This window comes from Siphateles boraxobius, unplaced genomic scaffold (genome assembly GCF_051911475.1).
Source record: "Siphateles boraxobius isolate OS27281-9 unplaced genomic scaffold, OSU_SipBor_1 6, whole genome shotgun sequence".
NCBI lineage: Eukaryota > Metazoa > Chordata > Actinopteri > Cypriniformes > Leuciscidae > Siphateles > Siphateles boraxobius.
Genome location: NW_027509186.1, coordinates 38,352,764 through 38,376,970, shown reverse-complemented (window position 1 = coordinate 38,376,970; position 24,207 = coordinate 38,352,764). Strand labels below are relative to the sequence as shown.

The following is a 24,207-nucleotide window of genomic DNA, read 5'->3' as shown; positions in this document are numbered from 1 at the left end:
GATGCGGCAAAAGGCTTGGGTCATACAAGGTAGAAGGCTGGCCCAGAAAGTTGTCAACCAGTGCATGCACTGTCGGAAGGCTAGAGCTCAAGTATGTCAATAAGTAATGGGTGATCTACCAGTAGAAAGGTCAAGACCTGCTGCGCCGTTCCAGTTTACTTCTGTTGACTTGTTTGGACCATACCTGGTGAAAGATGACATCAAAAGAAGAGTGTCCATGAAGGTCTGGGGCATCATCTTCTGCTGTATTGCAAGTCGGGCTCTACACGTAGATCTTGCCAGTAGTATGTCCACAGAGAGCTTCTTAATGGCCTACCAAAGATTCGTTGCCATCAGGGGCCATCCCCTTAAGGTTTGGTCAGACCCTGGGACTAATTTTATTGGGGCAAGATCTTTTCTGAAGGACTTGTATACCTTTCTCGAAGCCAAGATACAGTAAGTCTGGAGGAGTATGCTGCAAAAAATGGGACAAGCTGGACGTGGAAAGTGCTCCCTGCTGATTCACCACATCGAAATGGAGCTGCTGAAGCTGGCGTTAGGGTTGCTAAGAGAGCTCTTCAAAGTTTAAGCAGATCGGCAAACCTTACTTTCAGTGAGTTCCTGACAACCCTCCATTTGGCAGCTAATCTGGCTAATGAGCGGCCAATTGATGCAAGAATCCAGAGTCGCGAGGACCGCATTGAGTATGTAACACCAAACTCGCTTCTCTTAGGGCGAGCATCTCACAGTGGCGACTTCAAGTCTTTTAACTTTAACAACTACCCCTACAAGCGCCTTCGTGAAGTTCAAGCCCAGGTTAACGAGTTTTGGAAAGCGTGGTGCCAGCTTGCTGGCCCAAGTCTTTTCATTAGAACCAAATGGCACACTACGGAAAGAAATGTCGCTGTTGGGGATGTCGTTTGGCTTTGCGACCAGAACGCTCTGCGGGGTCAGTTTAGGCTTGGCAAGTCGTCTCCGTAGCTCCAGACTCAAAGGGCATTGTGAGAGATGTTGAGATTCTTGTCACACCAGGAAATTGTCGCTCAGTCCAGTATCAAGAGCCGGGGACCCAGTCCTTAGTTTCTAGTGACCAGGCTAAGAGGTCTAATGGAGTGATATTGCGCAGAGATGTCAGACGACTTGTAGTCCTTTTGCCTGTAGAGGAGCAGTCTCTGTAGTGATTAAGTTCGCTTAAAGTTCTGCAACCTTTCCATCCAAGAACAAAAAGGTTGAGTGGGAGGTGTCGCAGCGAACGCCCCTTTTCGTCAGCGATCAGGCGGAACAAATTATCACTCACCTGTGGGCAATCAAGCAGGAAAGACACGCACATTTCAGATTCAATGTGTCAGCTAGTACCAGCAACAACGCCAGTACAGCGCGAGAAAGGAAAGCGGCTTTCTAATCAGACTTCACTGAAGCTGTGCAGATATCGGTACCAAATCAAAAGACTGAACAGACAGCCGGTAAGATCGCCACATTAATCAGACTTTGTTGCACGCTGATGAGGCGTTGAGGTGCGGGTGGAAGAAGACACTTATGTTTGCGTGCTGTAGTATTTGTGTGTTGTAGACACTCACGTGGTATTTACGAAATCACTTAATTTAGTGATTTAATTCTGATATGTGCTCCGACATTTGGGATATTGTTGATTTGGAAAGACATGGTTTAAAATCGTGCATGGTCCTATTTTTATATAATATTTGCCTAAAATGGAAATTAAAAATATTTAAATGTTAAAGTAGAAGTTTGTACAATTTTAATGGGAGTGAATATGTACTGAAAATATTTTGTATGGGTAAAAAATGAGTTAAATTCACAGTTTGAATATTTAAATACTCATGCAATTCATTGTGCCTCCTGTAATTTAAATAGTAATTTAATGTTTGTGAATGAATTTAAACTTAAATAGTTCATGAAGAGATCTGTGTATTTACTTTTATATATATGTCTAGTGCTAAGTTTGATAATTAATCACTTTTGAGCTCTATGTGTCTGTTTTACCTCAAACATGCAAAAAAGTAAATTGTTGGTGTTTTCTGGTTTTGAAGGTTTTTCACCTGTAATGTCTGGGCTTCAAGAGGTGAAGACAAATAAAAGAAAAAAGGGCAAAGATCCAATTGAGGCCTGGTTATTGAGTGAAACAGTTTAATGTTCATGATTGGTACATCCCTATCAAGTGAGGGTTAAAGCACAGCTAAAGAAGTAAAACACTTGACACTGACTCAAAGGCCGTACAGTGCACAGGGGAATCCCCGCTCTATCGTGGTAAATTTTGGGAGCTACCGTACAAAAGAGGAGGTTCTCCGGAAAGCATGGCAGAAAAAAGAAGTATTCTGTGATGAAACGCGTTTCTTTGTTGACCATGACTTTCCAGTTGAAATGTGTTGTGGCAAAAATTAAAAAACCATAATCACTGCGTAAGAGACACTCTAGCCCCTTTCACACAACGCATTGATCCCAGGAAATTGCCGGGAAATTGCCAGAACGCCTTCTGTGTGAACGCAAACATGACCCGGGATTGATGCTGGGATCGATGCCGGGTTGGTGACCTAGTAACATTGCCGGGATAAGTCCCGGAACGCGCGCTGTGTGAACAAAAGCCGTAATCAGTGGCGTGTCGTAATGATGACGCTGAAGTCAAAGCAGGCTAGTGAAACGGTACGTAATGCGCTAGTTTATGATCGAATCAGAGAAAAAAATGCACGCGTGTTTTCTCGAGAGAGAAATCACAGCTAATAAGCAAACTATAGACGCTGCTGAGACATTACGTAACATCGATGTCACATGTCTTTACAGGATTTTTACGGGTTGTGTGTGAACGCACTCTCTGATTCCGGAAAATCACTGGCAGTGTGAATGAACCAAAATCAAATGAACCCGGGTCAAATCCCGGGTCACTTTATCCGTGTATTTTCTGGAATGTCTGTGTGAAAGGGGCTTCTGAAACCAAACTGTCTTTCTTAAAAGTATTTATTCTTGCAGTCATTACACAGAGGTTAAGCTGTGGCAGGAGTGAGACAACAATGAGAAAGGCTGAGCAGCTTTTTATACTTCCCTCCAAGGTCTTCAAAGAAGCAGGGCTTCTTTCTATCAAATTCCTTAGATAAACAGGATCCTAGCTCCTGGCTACTTATTGGCCCAAAAGGTTCCCCTTTACTTAATGACTCCTGCTCCCCAGGGGGCAAAGTCCCTGCTCAGCCGTTCCCGAGGTGTCTCTCTCTCCTGTATTTCAGATGTATAAACAATTATGGCTCGGTCAACCCTACGTGTCAAAATGGGGGAGACAGATAGTGAGATTGGTTGGCAGTAAACAATTATCTTTTCTAGCTATCTTTTGTCAGCTGTTGTTTAGACGACATGACCAAAAGGAACTTATGGCTCCACTCAGGATCTCTTCACCCCAGGGGGTTAGATTGCCCAACCATCTCCTTGCTATCTCACCCAACCCTTAGACTGTATAAACACAATAACAGAACAACAGGTCTCCCTGTTTCCATATACAGAATGCAGATAAGAAACCCACATGACATTTCAATGCAAGGTCTATTATTGATCAACAAATATTAAAATTTCCACTACAAGTGCTTAAAAAAACGCAACAATTACGCAGGTGCCAAAAAATACTTAAAAATGAACGCATCAGGTTTCAGACCCCATATCCAGTAAAGATGCGGGTGTTTTATGATGATGGCACCCATCTCTACCAGGACGCAGCAGAAGTGACGAGAGATGTGGCAGCTCGTGGGTTCCCTGTCGCTGCCGTACCGCCCGCAGCAGTCCCAGGTCATGAGGAGATTCAACTCTTGTCTCCGTGGCAGATTGTGAGAAGATGATGACATGTGCGGAGCGGCGACCAAGAGCTCGTGCAACAGGGGACAATACACAGAGAAGTCATCACGCACAATTCAAGGAAAAGCTCCAGGGATTCAGAAGACTACCTACTATTGAGGACCGATGCTTCAAGGTCACCTTACAAAGTCAGTTAACTTTTACTAGAGGTATGAAGGACTTGTCCCTTTTTACAATTATTTTTTATAATTATAACAATTGAGTAGGGCTAAGTTATATTTTTAGTTAATCCAATTAAAGTGTTGTTCTTTTTTTTTTTTTTTTATTATAATTAAGGGTCGGGACAACCAAATTTGGAGTATGCTTGATAAGAATAAGAGCACCAGATAAGAAAAGTATGAATATACAGGACGTTAAGATAATATCACTTAATGTGAAGGGCATTTCAAACCCAGTTAAGAGAAGTACAATTTTATCAAAAATGAAACGGGAAAATGCTCAGATTGTCCTATTAAGGCCTGTTGACACCGGGACGAATTTTGCTTGCGATATTCGCTGACGTTTAAAGCCTCGTGATTAAACAAAGGGCGCCAATGTTAGTGTGCACACCGATGCGAAAAACACCACGCGTAAAAGCGGCATTTTTTAAAAAACGCCTCAGGTTCGTTTTTTTGGTTTGACGCGCCGCGTCAAAAACTATCCGACCAATGAGATTAGCGCTTTTGCTCACGTGTCTGGAGCTTCTGAAGTTACAGTAAACACTGCCGGGAAGAAGACGAGGAAGATGCAAGCCAAGATAAATGTAGAGCTGCTGGTCTGGTTGGTGTCGGAACATAAGGAACTGTATGACAAACGCAACAGCGACTATAAAAATATTGATAAAAGAGAACTGTTAAGGAGTGGTATTGCAGAGCAAATGGGCTTTGATGGTGAGTTTCATGTCACTTAATTGTCTTTCATGTAAATAGGATTGTAACTTTTAACTGTTGTAACGCCATCTAATGTCAGGGAATGAATTTGCATGTTCACTGGGCTCATCGTCAGCGAAAATCGCTTGGGTGTGAACACAAAAAACGCGTTGAAAAACACTGGTGAATAACGCGTGCCGATATTCGTCCCAGTGTGTACGGCCCTTTACAAGAGACACATCTTTCTTTAACAGAACATGAAAAAATTAGAAGAGTGGGATACACAAGTGCTTATTATTCATCCTATAAATCTGGTTGAAGAAGAGGGGTAATAATATTAATCTCACAAAAAAATACCTTTTGAGTACATATCAGAGATATCCGATAAGGAAAGGAGATATATAATGGTTACTGGAAAGATAAATAATGCAATAATCACAATAGGTATTGTTTATGTTCCTCCTGGAACAGTTTTGGTCTGTATAGGAAGATTTAGATTTAATGATGAAAGCAACAGGATTTGTAATCTGCGGGGGTGACTGGAACATTCGCCTCAACCCGGAATTAGATAAAATCCAAAAATGTACCTACTACATCATTACATAAGAAAGTTAACAATCTCATGGTGGAATTGGGCATACTAGACCTTTGCAGAGACTTCTATCCACTAAGACGTGACTACACTTTTGTATTCATTCCTCCATAATACATATTCTAGAATAGATTACTTTTTTCTGTTTAAGAGAGATCGCTCCAAAATAAGTTTTTGTGATATTGGCTTTACGGATCTGTCTGATCATGCATCTGTTTCTTGTAGGGTCCATATCAGTGATAATCCACGTAAAACATTGTGGAGATTGAACACAAGTGCTTTAAATAATCCATAATTTGTGGCTCAGATGAGAAAGGAAATAAAACAGTTTCTGGAGGAAAACGATAAGGGAGAGGTTGATGCGGTAATTTGAGTCTGTAATCTGTATCTTTCATTCATCGAGAGGTGAGAGGACGCTGGCGATGTTTATTTGCCGCTTCTCAGTCTGCTATCCCTTCTTGTGTTCCTGTTTTCTTTGTGTTCACTGTACTCTGGACAGCCTGTCAGCTGGTTCCCTGTACCTCTACCTCTGGACAGCCTCTCCGAAGCAGCTTGGGCACCTCAACCGGACTGTCGCCTTGTTGGTAAGCCGCTGGCTGGCTGCCTGTGCTCATCTAATGCGTGGTGGCTAATTCTAGCTGCAGTAGCTAAAATAGCAGCTAACCCGATTGCCTACCTCTTTCTCATAGGCAACCTCCATCAGATTCAAGCCGTGACCTAGACTTTCATCTCCTTCAGTCATGCCGTGGATAATTTTGGCACTTACATCAGTCACCCATCTCGGAGTCCCTAGTCCATCGCTAACTGCTATCATGGAGCTCTCAGTCCCTCCACTCGGCATCGTGTTCAGATATGCAACTGGTCGCACTAATCAACTATTCCATTCCATCCTGCATCCCAGTCATCAAACAGCTTGGACTTCAACGTCGACCCCGCTACATCCTGCAAGTTTGTTTATTTGCACCACGGACAATCCATTCCCATCCATCTGGTCACCTGCACGCTCTGTCGCACCTCTCCTACGTCATCGGAGCGCTTCCCCCGCTGGATCATATAGAGCAGAGCGCACCGTCAGGCAGCACAGAAAACCCAGACTGGACTACAGTGCTATTCACACTTCATATATACCTATTCTCCAATCATCTGCAAATCCACTCACCGTCCCTCTTCAACTGCATTACCACTCCACACGCACTGCTAACTGTGACAACCTCAGATCTTTCAAGCCTTCCCCCATCTAACCACCCTCTCACCATGCCAACTTTGCCCTCCTCAACACCCGGTCGCTTAACAATAAACTGCCGGCCCTCCATGAACTAATCCTCGACAACAGGCTGGATTTCCTTCTGCTCACCGAAACCTGCCAACAACCAAATGACTTCTTCTCCCTCAACAAAGCATCCCCCCACTGGCTACAATTACATCTGCAAACCCCGCCCCTTTCGCCGTGGAGGTGGCCTTGCCGTTATTTACAATCAGAACTAAAGTATCACTGAACTCACTCTCCCCTCAGTATCATCATTTAAATACCTCGCCTTTCCTCCATGACAGTTATCCTCATTTACCGGCCACCTAAACCAAATCCCTCCTTCCTCTCTGATTTTACAGAACTCCTCACACTAGCCTCATCTCTCTTTCCACGTCTGCTGCTAATCGGTGACTTAAACATCCTTAAAAATCATATCTCACAGTCCACCAAGAAGCCTATAAACTCCACCTCATTGCCTACAAAGATGCCCTCATTGCTGCCAAATCTGCCTACCTCTCCACCATCCTCACCAACCCCTGTCATAACCCCAGAACCCTCTTCTACACAATGAACTACCTCATCAAGCCTCGGACCAATAGAGGTAGGGAGGCCTATCCTCTGCATCTGACCTCCCAGTATCTACTACTGCACCTATCACGGCCCCTCTTCCCCCCATCCCTCCGGATGTCCCTCCCCCTCCTCCACACGGCCTCCTCTCACAGTTTGACTTGGTCACTACTCCTGAAATCTCTAAACTCATCAGCTCTTCCAAACCCACTACCTGCTCACTTGACTCCCTCCCTACTCCACTCCTGAAGTCCTGCCTCCCCGTCCTCTGCCCCTACCTGACTAACCTCTTCAACTCCTCACTGCCCCTTGGTACTGTCCCCTCTGCTTTCAAAACTGCCGCTGTAACACCAAATCTTAAAAAACCTGGTCTGGAACCCTCTTCCCTCAACAACTACCGCCCAATATCCAACCTCCCCTTTCTGTCTAAAACCCTCGAACGTATAGTAGTCTCACAACTACAAACCCATCTTCATGCCAATGAAGAATTTGAACCTCTCCAATCTGGTTTTCGCCCAACCACAGCACAGAAACCGCTCTCCTCAAAGTCCTCAACGACCTCCTCACCTCTGTTGACACCGGTTCCCTTAACATCCTTATTCTTCCCGACCTGAGTGCAGCCTTCGATACAGTGAGCCATAACATCCTGCTCTCCATACTCAAAGACCTTGGTATCGAAGGTACTGCACTCAGCTGGCTCCGTTCCTACCTTTTCAACAGATCCCACTTCATCTCTCTTGATAACCATACCTCCGCCACAGTCACAGTCACCCAAGGCGTTCCCAAGGCTCCGTACTCGGCCCCCTCCTCTTCAACAACTACATCCTCCCCTTTGGTCAGATACTCCGCCACTTCAACCTGAACTTCCACTGTTATGCCGATGACACCCAGATCTACCTCAGCACCAAATCCCCCCCACAATCCTCCCCTCTCCCACATCAATTCATCTCTGTCAGCTATTAAAACCTGGATCCAACACAACTTCCTCAAACTCAACAGCAATAAAACTGAATTCCTCCTTATAGGCTCCAAATCCACTCTCAGCAAAACCAATAACCCCACTCTCACCATCGACGGCACCATTGTCTCCCCATCTCCTCAGGCCCGGAATCTCGGCATGATTTTAGATTCAACCCTCTCCCTTGAGCCTCACATCCGTCATGTCATTAAAACCTCCTTCTTTCACCTCCGCAACGTCGCTAAAATCAGACCCTCACTCACACCCTCTGCTGCTGAAAGACTCATTCACGCCTTCATCTCCTCACGACTGGACTACTGCAACTCATTACTCCTTGGTATCAGCTCAACCTACTTAAAAAGACTCCAACTGATCCAGAACGCAGCCGCTCAACTCATCACTCGCTCCAAATCCTGGCACCACATCACTCCAGTCCTAAAACAACTACACTGGCTTCCCATTTTCCACCGGATCACATACAAAATCCTGGTCCTTACCTACCAAACAATCCACCACCTGGCCCCCTATTCCTCACTGACCTCCTCTCCCCCTACCATCCCTCACGGTCCCTCAGATCCACAAGCCCAAACTCTGCAGTTTTGGGGACAGAACCTTTTCCAGGGCAGCCCCCAGGCTCTGGAACTCCCTCCCCCATGAGATCTGCACCTCTGAGTCCCTCACCATCTTCTAATCCCGCCTCAAGACCAATCTCTTTACCTCTGCCTTCCCGTAGCCCCACGCCCCTCCCATTTCCATCTGTGCCTGAATCTTTTTTTTTCATCTAGTTTGTCTTAACTTGTTTACTCACCTGCCCTGTAAAGTGACTTTGAGTTTGAGAAAAGCACTATACAAATTCGATGTATTATTATTAATAGTGTGGGATGCCTTAAAAGCAGTTATTCACAGGAAAATTATGTCTTAGTGTGCTTACAATAGAAAAAAACAAACAATTAAGACTTACAGACCTTAACAAAGAATTAAAAAACCTTGAAGTGCAACACAAAAGGGCACCAACCTCTAATTTGCTGACCAAAATTAAGAAAATCAGAAATGAAATTGACTTAATATTAGTGCTGTCAGTTAAAGGCGTTATTAACGGCGTTAACGCAAACCCATTTTAATGGCGTTCATTTTTTTATCGTGAGATTAACGTTCTTTTTGGCCTAGCAAACTTTGTAGTTTTTTTTTTCCCATGCTGTTGCAACAACTAGTAACGTTAGAAAAACTACAACAGCAAACCGGATAGCTAGACCGGAAACAAAACAACAGGCACACCGCCCAATTCTCTGGCCAAACACACTTGTTTGGGCTTGCGCGCCGGCCAAAGAGTAGTAGGCTAACGTTACATTTTGAGTGGATGGCGAGCGCGAGACGCCGAAATGGATGCCTGTGATCTAGAGACGTGCACTCCCAACGCAATAGAGTGCGGCGCGGGACTAGATTTGATGGCCGAGTGCGAACGCAGGCGGTAATGCACTCACTCTGTGTGTGTGGGCTGCGGGAGAATAAAACGATTCACGGGACTCCCGCAAACTAGAAATATCTATGAATAAAACATAAAAACGAATACATTTTTATTCAAATGTTGCAGAAAAGCAACAAGAACAACTAAAACAAAATAGAAACGATTTATAGGCCAGAGTTTATTTTAATAACATGTTTGCATCGTTGAGCGATGTAGTTAATCACAGACATGTGTTGATTTCTTGAACGCAATGGCCAATCAGAAGCATTTAAGATAGAATCCCCTCACCGCTCAAAACTGACATTTTTGTTCAGAGCTGAATTCTGTATGCTGGCAAATCCTCTAATTAAAACAAAGTGTATGAAAGATTCATTGTGCAGTCAGCTTCATTGATAATAACAGGGATGTGTGAGATCGCGATGGACGGATGTCCGCTCTTTAGGAATTAGGTCATGCCAAACCATGCACGCAGTAGCTGCTTGCTTTTGTTATAACAGTGAGAAGCGCATTAAAATTCGAAAAAATAATGGGACAAAAAGAAATCAAGGGACATTTAGAATAGATAAAAATGTGCGATTAATTGCGAGTTAACTATGACATTAATGCGATTAATCGCGATTAAATGTTCTAATCGTTTGACAGCACTACTTATTATATACCCAAGAAATAGAAAAAAATATGAGTTTTGCTAAACAAAAATACTATGAATCCGGACCTAGATCGGCTAAAATTCTTGCAAGGAGGTTACAAAAACAAAGAGCTGATAATACCATATACAAAATAAAGCATCCAGCTTCCAATATTTTACAGTATAAACAAGAAGAGCAACAAAATTCATTTGAGAAATACTACAAAATTCTGTACTCACAACCGCCATTGGAGAATGAACAACAAATTGAAGTCTTTCTTAAACCTCTTAATTTACCAACTGTCCCAGAAGAACATAATACAATTTTAATATGTAATAAAAACATAGGTTGACATCAAAAAGAAAGCTAAACACATTCTGATGGTTTTCAGCTTTCTCTTTCTGCAAATTGTATAGTTGTATGGTGTATATTACCCAGCACCCAAAGTTCTATCAAAACACTCGAGCCTCCATTCTTCGCGAAAGATGGATAAAAATGCTGACAGGAAACAAAAACCTCGAAAAAAATTATATACGACCCTGCCAAATCACAGAGATGCCGATTCACGTGGTACTAAAATTATCACAGGACAAAATATGGTAGGTAATTTGCGGGGGAAGACAGACATGACCAATTCGCGATCGAACGGTAGAACATTAAGCACATTTTATTGGTGTCAACAGGCTGAAACAAACTACAGCATCATCACCTTTGATCCATCGGGTTTGAAACAAACATTAAGTGGTTATAATCAGTTTTTAGAGGATAAATGAGAAAATTCAACCCTGATTTAACAACACAAAACAAGAGATCAGGTACCTGTTTATTAAACTTCTGATTTTTGATGAGCCAAATGGTCCACCTGACCAAGTGTCGAGGTGCTCATGAGCAAGACACCTAACCCCAGCTGCTCCCGACGAGCTGGATGGCACCTTGCATGGCTGACACCGCCGTCGGTGTATGAATGGGTGAATGTGAGGCAATATGTAAAGCGCTTTGGTGGCCATTGGGTCTGTTGAAAGCACTATATAAATGCAGTCAATCTAACAATATATTAACTGCGCCAAACAGTGATCCTCATGCAAATGAAATAATTCTTGAACAAATATGTCAGCCATAAAATTTGTGTTTTATATTTAAATAAAAGTTGTGTGTAAATTAAATATATAAATCAAACAAGAGAATCTGGTAATTTGGATAATAAATGATTTGTCATTTAACTTTCATGATACAAATCAAATTACCCACCAGTGAATGTTGTCATGTTTGTCTAGTAAATCCTCTATATATGTACACACTTGCAACTCACTGGAGCGGCTTTAATGGTATTTAAAATCAATCAGTTTCTAAATCAAGAACAGAATCAACTTTATTTTTTTAATTGTTTAACATTTTACAGCGTCTGTTATTTTCTAACTACAGCCACTGACTCTTTACAATCAACACGATATAGTAAACATTAGTAAATAAGTAAATTTCATGAATATGTCTTATTCAAGCAGATTTGGCCATTTTTACCAAGTAGGAAAGATACAAATAATTATTGACACCGTAAAAACAAATTCTGAAGCTTCAAACACCACTCTTTTCTAAGCATTTCACCAAATTCACAAAGTTAAATCAGATGACATTGTGCTTTTGGGAGCAACACCATATTTTCTTCATCTCACACCATTTACTTGACTATTAACTTTACATGAAAATTAAATGTTGCTCATTGTGACTGCTTATGATATTTCCTCATGTGCCTGAGAAGGATTTTTGAATAACTAAAACTCTTCTCACACTGTGTACAGTGGTACGGCTTCTCTCCAGTATGAACTCGCTCGTGTGATTTCAGAGATCCAGACTGCGTGAAACTCTTGTCACAATATGAGCACTTGAAAGGTTTTTCTCCAGTATGAATTCTCTGGTGCAGTTTCAGTTGGCCAGCTGTAATAAAGCTCTTCCCACAGTCACAACACACATGATCTTTCACTTCATTATGTGTTTTCTGGTGCCGTTTAAAACTGTCCAGTCGAGAAAAACTCTTTCCACAGAGAGAACACACATAAGGCTTCTCATCTGAATGAACTGTCATGTGTTTTTTTAGATCTGATGATGAAATAAAATCTTTACCACACCGATCACAGTTAAATGGTTTCTCTCCAGAGTGAACGCGTAGATGATGATTGAGATTATTTGAATATCTGAAACTCTTCTCACACTGAGTGCAGTGGTACGGTTTTTCTCCAGTATGAATGGTTTGGTGCTGTTTCAGACGGTCAGCTCTAATAAATCTCTTCCCACAGTCACAACACACATGATTTGTCTCACCGGTGTGTTTTTTCTGGTGTTGTTTACAATATTCCAGCCATGAAAAAGTCTTTCCACAAAATGAACATGCATAAGGCCTCTCGTTTGTGTGAATAATCAGGTGTTTGTTTAGATTTGATACTGATTTAAAACCTTTACCACACTGATCACAGCTAAATGGCTTTTCTCCAGTGTGAACGTGCAGATGATAATTGAGTTCAGTTTTACTTTTGAAACTCTTCTCACATTGAGTACAGTCGTACGGCTTCTCTCCAGTATGAACTCGCTCATGATATTTCAGGGATCCAGACTGAGCAAATCTCTTGTCACAATATGAGCACTTGTAAGGTTTTTCTCCAGTATGAATCCTCTGGTGCACATTCAGATGTCCAGTTGAAGTAAAGCTTTTCTCGCAGTAACAACATACATGATCTCTCACTTTATTATGTGTTTTCTGTTGCCATTTACATTTTTCCTTTAATGAAAAACTCTTTTGAGTTTTGATGTTGCAATGTTCCTCCTCATCTTCATGTAGTTTGTGTCTTTGCTCCACCTCCAACTGGTCTAAAATAAACATCAGTTGAATCAGTTGAAGGAGGATAAATTAGAAAATTCAACTGAACCCTGATTTAATCCCCCTTATTCTGCTCTAAACAATGCTCGCCGCCATGACAACGACTCCGGTTGCCTACTTCCGGTTCGTAGCGATATTAGCAGTGAGAGAATGGGTTCAGGCTCTACATGTGCTGTTGTTAGGGATGGCGAAAACAAAAAAATTTCTTGACCGACCACCGAGCCTCATTAGCCGGTTGAAACCAGTTAACCGATTAGTTTAAAATATGCTACGCTATTTGAAATAACAGCCATTTCGAGCCGCACAATTTCGCAACTCTGTCGCATCTCTCTGCTGCTCGCCTCCAGCACACACACACACACACGGCCCGGCGCCGCCGTTCCACTCACATCACTTTTTTAAAATCCCCTACAGCACGAAACATGAGTCCCGCAAACGCGGCGCCGAGGAGCTTGTATGTAATCAGAGGACAAATGGCTCCTTAGTTTCGAAACGGTTTGGGTACAAGGTGATCGCGTTGAAAATAAAGGCGTTAGGCTAGCGTTAGAAGCTCATTAGAAACATTGCCGCGGCTCATTTAAAAAAAATGACAGCTCCGAAGAGACGCCGCTTTAGTTTGAGGTAACGTAGTGATAACAATAATAAAGAAAGATGATGATCATCATCACCTTATGTTACCACTGAAATGTAGATGTAATTTATTTCCAAATCTAAGCCCAGCATTCTTTTTGGTGAAATGGTCACACACACGCTTTGCACGCTTCATCCTGTCGTCTGCCCTGGCTCTAACCTCGAGTGTTTTAGCCTGTAGCCTTTACTTTTCCCAAACCTTGTGATCACGCGAACCCAAGCGCTGTGCCCTCGCGCCAAATGTTTTTATTGGTTTATTAAGTACAAACAGGCGAGTAATGAAAAATTTACTGTGAGGGGTTTGTTCACTTCACACAAAAATATCTTGGAATGAGATGGCTAACTGTAGTAGCGTTTAGTCCACTGTCAATAATAGCCTAATTTAGAGATCACTTTTTTTTTTAACCGACTACCGACAACTTTGATCGGTTAACGTTGATGCGGTCAACCATCGGTCAAACGGTCATCGGTTAACATCCCTAGCTGTTGTTGGTTGTTTTAACAATTCAAAGAAGATTAAAAAAAACTTTTTAGAAACTGAGTGCTTTTAGCATAAGATAAAAAGGAGAGAATGCCCATGTCCGGTTCCGTATCAGCTGTTACATTCAATGCCAGAGTGTAACGTTAGACGTTTTTGGTTAGCTGCGCTAAAACTGAAGCATCCACCGAAAAATGTGTATGTCTGCTCGCACCACTTTGTTGACAAACGCCAAATACGTTACCAGTAGGGATGGGCATTTCAAGCAAAAACAATATTCGAAGATCGCTGGGTATTCATTATTATTCTAAAATCACACCCCTCCATCACATGCACGCACACATGCATGGGTGGACTGAGTACAGTTGAGACACTTTTTGCTTTTTCAGACAAAAATAGATACTGAAAAGAAGTGAATTTCCACATGACATGCCACATTACACTTCATTAGCTTGTAGACTAAGATATTTTCAATCAATATACCCATAAGTAGTTTATATTTTCCACAATTAGCTCATAAAAATAAGGTGCTTTTTGTCTCAACTGTGTGGTCCAGTTGAGACAGTACCATGGTACAGTTGAGACACCCATTTTTAATGATGTAAAGGTAACTAAACGTTCATTGATAATATAATAAATAAAGACAAATAAAGAAAATAACAATTGGGCAACATGTTTGTTTATTCATCCATTTAACTTCATTAATTTTATTTAAATTAGCACTGGTTAAAATATATAAAACAGGAACAATATATTTAATATATTAATTAATAATACACAGTTTAAATATCACAAATATCATATTTTATTTTCATTTGCGTCCTATGCTGGCTAATTACGACGTTTAACCTGTTATCATAACACTGAACAACTAAAGTGTGCTTCCTAATATAACTCTATCGGGGGGTACAGATACACGTGTGTCTCAACTTACCCCGCTGGCCACCTCGCACATTTCTCTAGCCTAGATTTTGCAACGACCTTGCATGACACAATACCAAGAAATTTGCCAGTTTTTAGGGCACAGATTAACGTTTGTAATGATACCAGTTATGTATAACAGTCACATAAGGATAATAAGCTATTCATTGTGGAGTGTGCATGGTGAAGTGAAAGTCTTAGCTTAGAAAAAAAACTTTTGCTGATATCTTCGGATCGGAGATGCGCCCGTTGTTCAAATTTCCCACGATCAAAGAGGACACTAATACACATGTGCACAGCAAAAATCACAACTTGTGCTTGCTGCACACGCAATATTTAAGGTGTCTCAACTGTACTCATATCTCAACTGTACACAGTCTACCCAGGCTACAAACGAGAGCATGTGAGCAAAGCGGAGCGAAGTGACGCTTAAATATAAGTTAAAAAAAACTAAAACATAAGTTTTATATCTATGTTCCATAAAATAATGTTTTTTTTTATTTAATCCATGTTGATTATATGAAAAGGGAACCGCATGAGATGAGTAAGATAGGAAGATGCCCAATATATAGGAAAACATTTGGAATGTGTCAAGATTTTGACCACTTATTAAGATTTGTTTTGTAGAAAGCCTTTCTTTAAAGTGAATTTCATTTTGTATAAGCTGTATTTTCATTTTAATCAATGTTTCATCAACAAATTGCTGGGATTAATAAATAAGTAGGCTAAATATAGTAGACAATCTAATCAGGACACGGAGGCGCCGGTGCGTGAACTGGATCGCGTCTCATAAATGAACTGAAACTCAGCGTATAAGATACTTGCCTCACAGACCTGAGAAGTATATCTATAGAAAGCTTGACATGTCTACTTTTAAACAAAATAATTAATAACGAACAGAAATGGGCCGCTCTCTGCTTATGTAGGTTAATTCGAATGAAATGTGCATTTCTCTCTATAGGCGCGTTCACTACTGCAAAGATGGCGAGTCAGCATCGTCAACTTTATCTTTGCAGCCAACACTGACAGAAAACACTAGTTTATTAATAATCAATTCAAATGTTGCATGCATAATCATTACTTTTGCCGTTTTTTTTGTGGCAAGCTTTATCTGTGCGTTAAAATGCAGAATAGGAAATATATATTACGAAAATGCTCATTATGGTTTCGCATTCTCTCCAACATAACTTCAGTCGTGCACGGGCAGCCCTACTTATTTCACATAATTATCTAACCAGCCGCGCGTCACTGCGGGCGTTCTGAGGCTAAATATGAGCGAGTGGCGCGTAATCTTCAGAAATATTCGAAAACCGTGACTCATCCCTAGTTACCAGAGTCTGATCTATATCCATTTGCCATGTGTTTCAGATTGTGTGATCTCCACATCTCTAAACTAAATAAAAAAAAACATTCATCAAATGTGATCTGATCACGTTATTTTTATTAAATAACAGATAAAACAAAATGAAAATTTGTAGCCACCAACTACTTCCCATCTTGACTGAACAGTTATCTACTACTTTATTAACTTTAAAAAATATCACCATAGCCTTTATGCTAGTACTCGCATGCTATGTAAACAAACACTTCAGCCGGAAGTAGAAAACCGTTTAGTCCGTTGAACCCGCTATGAATCATGGGAAATAAAACGGGCGAAGAATAAGGTGGATAGCAGAAAACAACAGATAAGGGATTTTTATGAGTATCAAGTATCAGATCTTTAATGTGAGTTTAAAGGGATAGTTCACCCAAAAATGAAAATTCTGTCAGTATTTACTCACCCTCATGTTGTTCCATCCCCATAAGACCTTCGTTCATCTTCGTAACAAGAATTATGATATTTTTGATTAAATCTGAGTGCTGGATCACTCCTCCATAGGCTTCTTAAGGGATTGAAGCTTGCCAGCCCCTAAAAGTTATTAAAGATATCATTAAAATAGTCCAATTGACTACAGTGGCTCAATCTTAAGTTTATCAAGCGACGAGAATACTTTTTGTGCGCAAAAAATAAATAAATAACGACTTTCTTTAACTATTATATATATTATTATATAACTATTTGTTTCCTTCTCTGTGGGCCTCGAGTCAGTTCACTGGTGATATAGCGCAGTTCTTCTGTTTTTGTACGTCACACGCATCACACACATGACCAGCGTCGGCCAAAAGTGAGCCTACGTGTGTCGTAGCTCTACGCTATACACTACGCTAACTGACCAGAGGCCCATGGAGAAGGAAATGAATAGTTGAAATAAAGTCGTTATTTTTGTTTTTTTTGCCCACAAAAAGTATTCTCGTCGCTTGATAAACTTAAGATTGAGCCACTGTAGACAATTGGACTATTTTAACGATATCTTTAATAACTTTTTGGGGCTGGCAAGTTTCAATCCCTTAGAAGCCTATGGAGGAGTGATCCAGCTCTCAGATTTCATCAAAAATATCTTAATTCGTGTTCCGAAGATGAACGAAGGTCTTACGAGGTGGGAACAACATGAGGGTGAGTAAATACTGACAGAATTTTCATTTTTGGGTGAACTATCCCTTTACTTTAAATTAGGAGGTTAGTTTGGTCATTCCATTGTTAATACTATACATCTAATAGATTTCAGATTATAATACATTTATGATCGCAGAGTTGCATTTTCTCTGTTATAATAATTATAGTGCTCATTATTCCCTTAAAGTCGTCATGAAACGGAAGTTGAGATTGTCCTTTTTTCCTTATTGTGACGTATATCCGAGTGAAACGGCTTCTCCAATTAGAAAAAAATTTCGAGCGGGGCTTGATTTCGTCCTTTGGGAATTGATTGGATCTTTGGAGGTTGGGCGCCGCTAACAAAATGGAGGCAGATTTGAATGCCAGTTTACAATCAATTTGTGGAGGATTTCTCTCCACCGGACTCACCACCATTACCCTCCCATGAAGCATTTTTAATTGAGGAACCCGACGATGAGAACGAGGACAAGCAGCCACATTTTCCGGAAGGTATCAGCCCATATTTATACGAGCCTCCCGTGAACCAAGATGAGGCGGCTGATAGTCAAGTCAAAAGAGACAGACCACAATAGCCACGCCCTCTAGTAATAGTTTTTGACCGGAAGTGAAGAGAAGGCGTTTCGAGGGGGGAGGGAAGGGTAACGTATTTGATAAAAGATTATAAGCGTACAGGAATTTAAAAAAAATAATGAAGTGCACAGATAAATCATTTATAATAAACACTACAATATTACATATAAAAATATGAATGGTAAAATTTGATTTCATGACGACTTTAATGTTTCTCAAAAGTCAACAATGAAGTATCAATAATAGACACCAACCTATTTGTTCCTCAGTATCTTCATGTTTTATTCTGGATGGTTCTGGATCACTCATGTCTTCAATCTCCTCTTTAATAAACTCCATCTTTAACAGTCACACAGATTTCAGCTGCTACTCCTGGAGTTTGTCCTTCTCTTGTAGGATGATGGGAATATTCCCAGTATTTATTGGTGAATTGTTGTGGGAGGGGCTTCACTGCAGATGTGAACTGTGATCACTGTGTTTTTATCCAATCTGCATTTAAAAAGTACAGGGCCATCATGTTTAACTGAGCTGCTGAAAAGCCTTTTTGTCTCCAAAAGTTCTTCAGTAAATTGGCACATTAAATCGTTTTATTGCTGTCAACAGGCTGAAACAAACAGCATCATCACCTTTGAAATTTCATTTCAGTTCTTGTCTTTGCTCTTTCACTTCCATTGGGTCTGAAACATATTAAAATATTAAGTTGTTAGAATGAGTTCAAGGAGGATAAATGTGAATTTTCAAGTGAACCCTGATTTAATAACAGAAAACAAGTGAGATTTATCAAATATCAATTTTTTGTTATACCAAAGCTCAGTTTTGTCATCCTCTTGTTAATAGTCAAAATGTGAATGACAACTGCTGTACAAGATTATGATCTAAGTGCATTTATGTAATATATTCCTAGATAATTTGCTTATTTTTCACAACTCTTATGATTGGTATCTAACAATATATATATATATATATATATATATATATATATATATATATATATATATATATATATATATATATATATATTATATATTATATATATATATATATGTGACTGATCACGGAAACTAGAGACACAAGTCGGCAGCACAACTTTCGAGCAAAGTGAGAAAGAAGCGGGGTTTTTTTTTCAAAATTGGTGAATTTCAATTTTTTGCAGAATCTGTTAGTTGAAATCACGAAGAAGCCTCTCCATGTTTGAGATAGCAGTATTGGTATATTTAAAACCTTACATTTTGAGGTTGAAATCGGCTTGTTTTCGGAGATTCTAGCATGCAGTGGGGGCGTGGCGTGTCATTGTCTGTGTGTATTTCCATACTGGATAAGCCGGCTTTTGCCTCCGCCCTCCAAGTGAACAGCGTGGCTACTTATTATGCTGCGCTCTGGCCGGCTCTATCTGATATCAAAATTCAATGAAGATGGACGCTGCAAAGATTTTCGCAGACGAGCTGAACCGTGGCAGTTACACCGAAAATGTTTTGAAGTACTTCTTCGACAAGCCGCGCTGAAATAGCGAAACTGTTGTGCAAAGGGGCCATAGAACCGTCTGTAAAAGCCTGACTCGCTCAGAGAAGGAGGTACCGGTTCTATGGCCCCTTTGCATTCTGATATCCCTGGAATCGCTTCCCATGCTTTTACATGTACAGCTAGGGGCAGAATGGCCTCCAGGTTCCGATCGCCGCACTTCGTGGGCTCGGGAAACTGAACCGGAGGTATGGGCGCGCGCGCCCTCGGTGCTTGAATACGGCGACTCGCTGACAGCGGTGGCTGGCTGTTTCATATGTGACGTCCCGATTGCTTTGAATGGGGAACGTTTTGTGAACAGGGAACAGAGTTAATGGACTGGCAACAATCTCCACAGAACATGAACTGGTACAGAGAATCGAAATAGAGGATGCAGTTAAGACCTTTGCTGCGATGAAGGCCCGCCGTGCATGCTTCTGAAACGTAAGTTAAGCTTCATTTGCTCTTTAGTCGTTATTTAAGATGCTGAACCTGCTGATGATATAATGTGCTTGCGGACATTTCATTTGTGTGTGTTTTACGCACATAAGAAAGTGGTGAAAAGAGATTTGCAACAGTAATTTGAGGAGGTGAAATGTGATTATTTGGAAAAGTCCTGTCATAACTGCTTAAAGAAAAATGCCAGCAGGCATTTGCCTCCTGCATAAACTTTAATATTGTTGACATTTTGGGTACACGCGCGTTGTGCACTATTTGCGTTATACAGTATGTAGGCCTATGGCTTATTGGTCTTTGTGTGTTGTTGCTGGTTTTGCGTTATATGTATGGCATATTGGTCTTTGTTGGTTGTTGCAGGTATACGTTGCAAATAGAGGGGCGGCACAATTGTTTTTTGCCTAGAGCGACAGAAGTGCATTCGCCGGTCCTGGGGGTGAGTTTCCATAAACATCAAAGTTTGTCGTTTTGTGTTCATTCTAAGAACACGTAACTCATGTTTAGTCCATGTTTAGACCTTCCCATACCTACCTATTGTTATTAGCTAGCTCAGGAAAGAAAAAAAAGCTGTAAAGCACAGGGGGAATCTTTACAGGGGGTATGGCTTATCCAAATGAGATGTAAATGAGGCCTATTGTCACTCCTAGCAGCAGAGAGAGGTGAGAACTGCACAATCTTTAGAGGCCGTTATCTAACCTTTTAGCTTTGTTGAGTGCCTACCTTCAAATGGCCACAACTTCTCCAAATATTATCAGATTTCAATGTGTTACACATCGTTGGAAAGCTTGGAGACTACACTTTCAGAATCTATGAATAACTCAAAATGCCCCAGAACCGACTTGTGTCTCTAGTTTCCGTGATCAGTCACACATATATATATATATATCGTCGCTGTCCGATGAAAACCGCGTATGGCCATTTTGCCGATTTTGAGATTTTTCTACGGCTAGAATGTCCAGGTTCATTTCCGTATACAGTATGCTTCACATATCTAAATGACCAATGAAAAGTTGTGAAATCATGTCATCTGATTTTCACGTATATCCATTTGGTGTCAAAGCTGTCAATCACGCCGCGTATCTCCCACCCTGTGGAGGTATCTCGCCGGTCTCGTGACTGTTACAGCGACATCATGTGGCGTATTCAAATGAGTACAAATATTCTCTTTACTAAGATCACACTTTACTGTATATCCTTTATTGGAAATTTTGTTTTTTGCAGAGATATAAAGCTGTAAATATGTTTTAAAAAATCTGTTTTAAATCTTCACAGACCCCTCAGTGAAAACCTTAATATAGAAGAATCAAAATATAGGAGAGTATGCAATGGTTCAGAATTCAAACTTTATTGATTACTTCACCAAATGCTTTAAAGATTGCATCACAATATGTATAGACAGGGCTTAATTTGAGCTGGAACACGACGGAACATCCGACGTTGGATCCGGGACCTTTTTTATTGGATCCGGGACCTTTTTTATTGGATCCGGCACCTCCTATGAAAAATGTATCGCCTAAATTAAAAACATAAAATTACTATTTGTGTAGTGTTCAATGTTGTTATCGATAGAGATGCGCGGATGGGGTATTATTTCATCCTCAACCGCATCACAAAACGCATCATCCGCACAAACGTTTTTTGAACAAATTTCAAAGCCGCGCCCGCCCGCCATCCGCTGATTGTTTTGCGGTCTATGGACGATGCTGAAGCGAGCAGCGAGGCTAGAAGCCCTTGTCTGTTCTAGAAAGGATGCAGCAAACATATTTAAGGCTAATAAATGAATCATAGGCCTACGCTGAGTTTCATTCATTTATGATGAGATATGCGCTCCAGTTCACAATGCAAGTGAACGCAGCGCGCAGGCGCCTCCATGTTACGGTTATTATATTGTCTGCTATAGCCTATTTGCTTTTTATTTATTAAATACATGCAATTGGTTGATGAAACATTTATTAAAATTAAGATACAATTTATACAAAACGAAATTCACTTTAAAGGTGCAGTGTGTAGTTTTTAGCGGCATCTAGTGGTGAGGCTTGCGAATTGCAAACAGCAAGTCACTCACGGCCTCTCCCTCCATTTGCAAACACGATTTCGAAGCTACGGTGGCCAACGTAGGATAAAGTCAAAGAGGATAAAGTATGTCGTCGTCTGAGTCAGCAGAGAGTAGCAAGTCAAGCAAGGAGGTTTTTTTTATATTAGATTTTATATTAAATTGTATTTACTTAATTATTCAGTAAAACCACATGTTGTTGCGATTGTTATTTTTAATTGTTCATCATTGTGTTAGTGTTTTATTCACTGACTTTACCATAGCTTGTTTCCATGCTAGTTAGTACAAGATAAGAGCTATGGATAAGAGCATCAAAGCAGCTACGTAAGGGGAAATAGTTAACGTTACGATTTCCGAGGCATCACTCGGACAGCATTGCTTATACACGGTTTCAGAGTCAGGGACAACCTGAATACGTACCAGAGGTAACTGGAAGACGGAGAGGGAAAGGTAGAGGGAGAGGAAGAAGGCGGAGAGGCAGAGGTGTTGGAGGTGCAGTCAGGGAAAGGAGAGGCAGAGGAGGACCTACCCGGATCGATGGCTCAATAGAGGATGAAAAAAGAGTGTTAGCCCTCCAAAGGAACCGGAGAGCTGTTACCGAGGGGTTTGTATTTATAAAGTTATTGTAACGTTATTATATTCTGACCTGTCTGCACTTTATGACATCCAAGCACACAGTGATAACGTTATTTACATAGTAGCTCTGTTCACATGTACCCCTGGTACTGTAACGTTAGTTAGTAGTTGAATGTTTTCATAGTGTAACCTGTCATTTACTGGGCAACAATGATTATATGAAGCCATATTACACAAGTTTAGCAAATACTTGCCAGACTACAAACCCCAATATGGTACCGTTTGTCAACATATTTAATATTTAAAATATGTACATATTTTATCAGAATCAGAAATTATGTATTGATAACCTATGGGATACTCTGGGTAACATTTGCTAAGCTTGCATGTCAAGATACTGAGGAAAAGAAATCACTATATAAAGTAGGTAAGTAGGAAATACAATACAATAAACAAATTTTAAAATATAATTCTAAATAAAGTTAATGACGTTGACATAACTTACAACATCAGCAGAAGTGTAATGATAAATAGTGCTAGAGCATCAAATACTAACAGTAATAATGAGTACTGCTATAGTTCATTTTGAGTGGATACAATATTAAAAACAACATTATTGAGACATAGTAACCAGAGTATATAAATAGAGAATATTGCATATTGATTATTTTTCCCTGTGTCCCTTTTCTTCAGAGACTTCTACAGGAGATGACCCTAGAAGAACACAGAGAGCTCTCCACCCTTCTGCTTGAGAGACAGCCAGGCCTGGTCTTTGATGCCTTGATAATGCATCAGCGCACACGGTGCTCCACCTTCTGCTGGAGTCCCAGAAGTACCTTGGTGTACTTGTGGTAATTGTCGGGAAATGCCTACGGACCAGGAGAGGAAATGCTGTGGCCAGGATAAAGCAAACTGTGTGAGCCTAATGCCCCACTTCTCCCAGTACTGCCTTGAAGAAGGCTTTATTCGCATTCACAGACAGTACCGGGAGGACATTACGGCATTAGGCAACATCAGGGAGCCTGGGGATGACAACAGAGAGTACCTTTATGGAGCCTATAGACACTTCATCTATTGGCAACATGGAGCTTTATGCCAGGGAAACCAACTTGTCATTCCCAGTTGTTGTGTTTGGAGGATCAGGGACAAGTTCCCTGATCCTCAAGGACACTACACTGGTTTTATTCCTGGACTATGAATTTCCTTCCAGGCCCTCTGGCATGTTCATACAGTTTACACAAGTACTCACAAATCTGCCTCAGCATCATCAAGGCATCAAACAAATGTACATATTTAATATTTGATTTATTACTTTTCTATATATATTTATTACTATTGTTCCCGTCTTTATTTAATTTTAATCGGTTTTATAGTTATATATTTTGTTATAGTTGTTCAACTGCAGTTCTATGTTATTGAAAAAATAAAAGTAAAGAAATAGAAGAACATGGTGTTTTATTTTCCATTATATACATTTGAACATGTTTTTATAAAAGTATGACAATTTCAAACTTTGCCTTCAAATTA

The 24,207-nt window shown here is 40.7% G+C and overlaps 2 protein-coding genes across 1 annotated transcript in view; both read right to left on the bottom strand.

Moving 5' to 3' along the window:
* The window catches only part of LOC143715727 (uncharacterized), a 30,582-nt gene extending 11,911 nt beyond the window's left edge, over window positions 1-18,671 (bottom strand). The window contains exons 1-4 of the mRNA XM_077207471.1: window positions 18,353-18,671; window positions 11,854-12,995; window positions 7,835-8,050; window positions 7,580-7,793 (exon numbers count right to left, since the gene is read on the bottom strand). Of these exons, the coding sequence (XP_077063586.1) occupies window positions 7,580-7,793; window positions 7,835-8,050; window positions 11,854-12,995; window positions 18,353-18,437 (1,657 nt within the window). The 5' untranslated portion in view covers window positions 18,438-18,671. The remainder of the gene's footprint in view (window positions 1-7,579; window positions 7,794-7,834; window positions 8,051-11,853; window positions 12,996-18,352) is intronic.
* LOC143715444 (uncharacterized) overlaps window positions 1-24,207 on the bottom strand; it is a 261,819-nt gene that overhangs the window by 211,741 nt on the left and 25,871 nt on the right.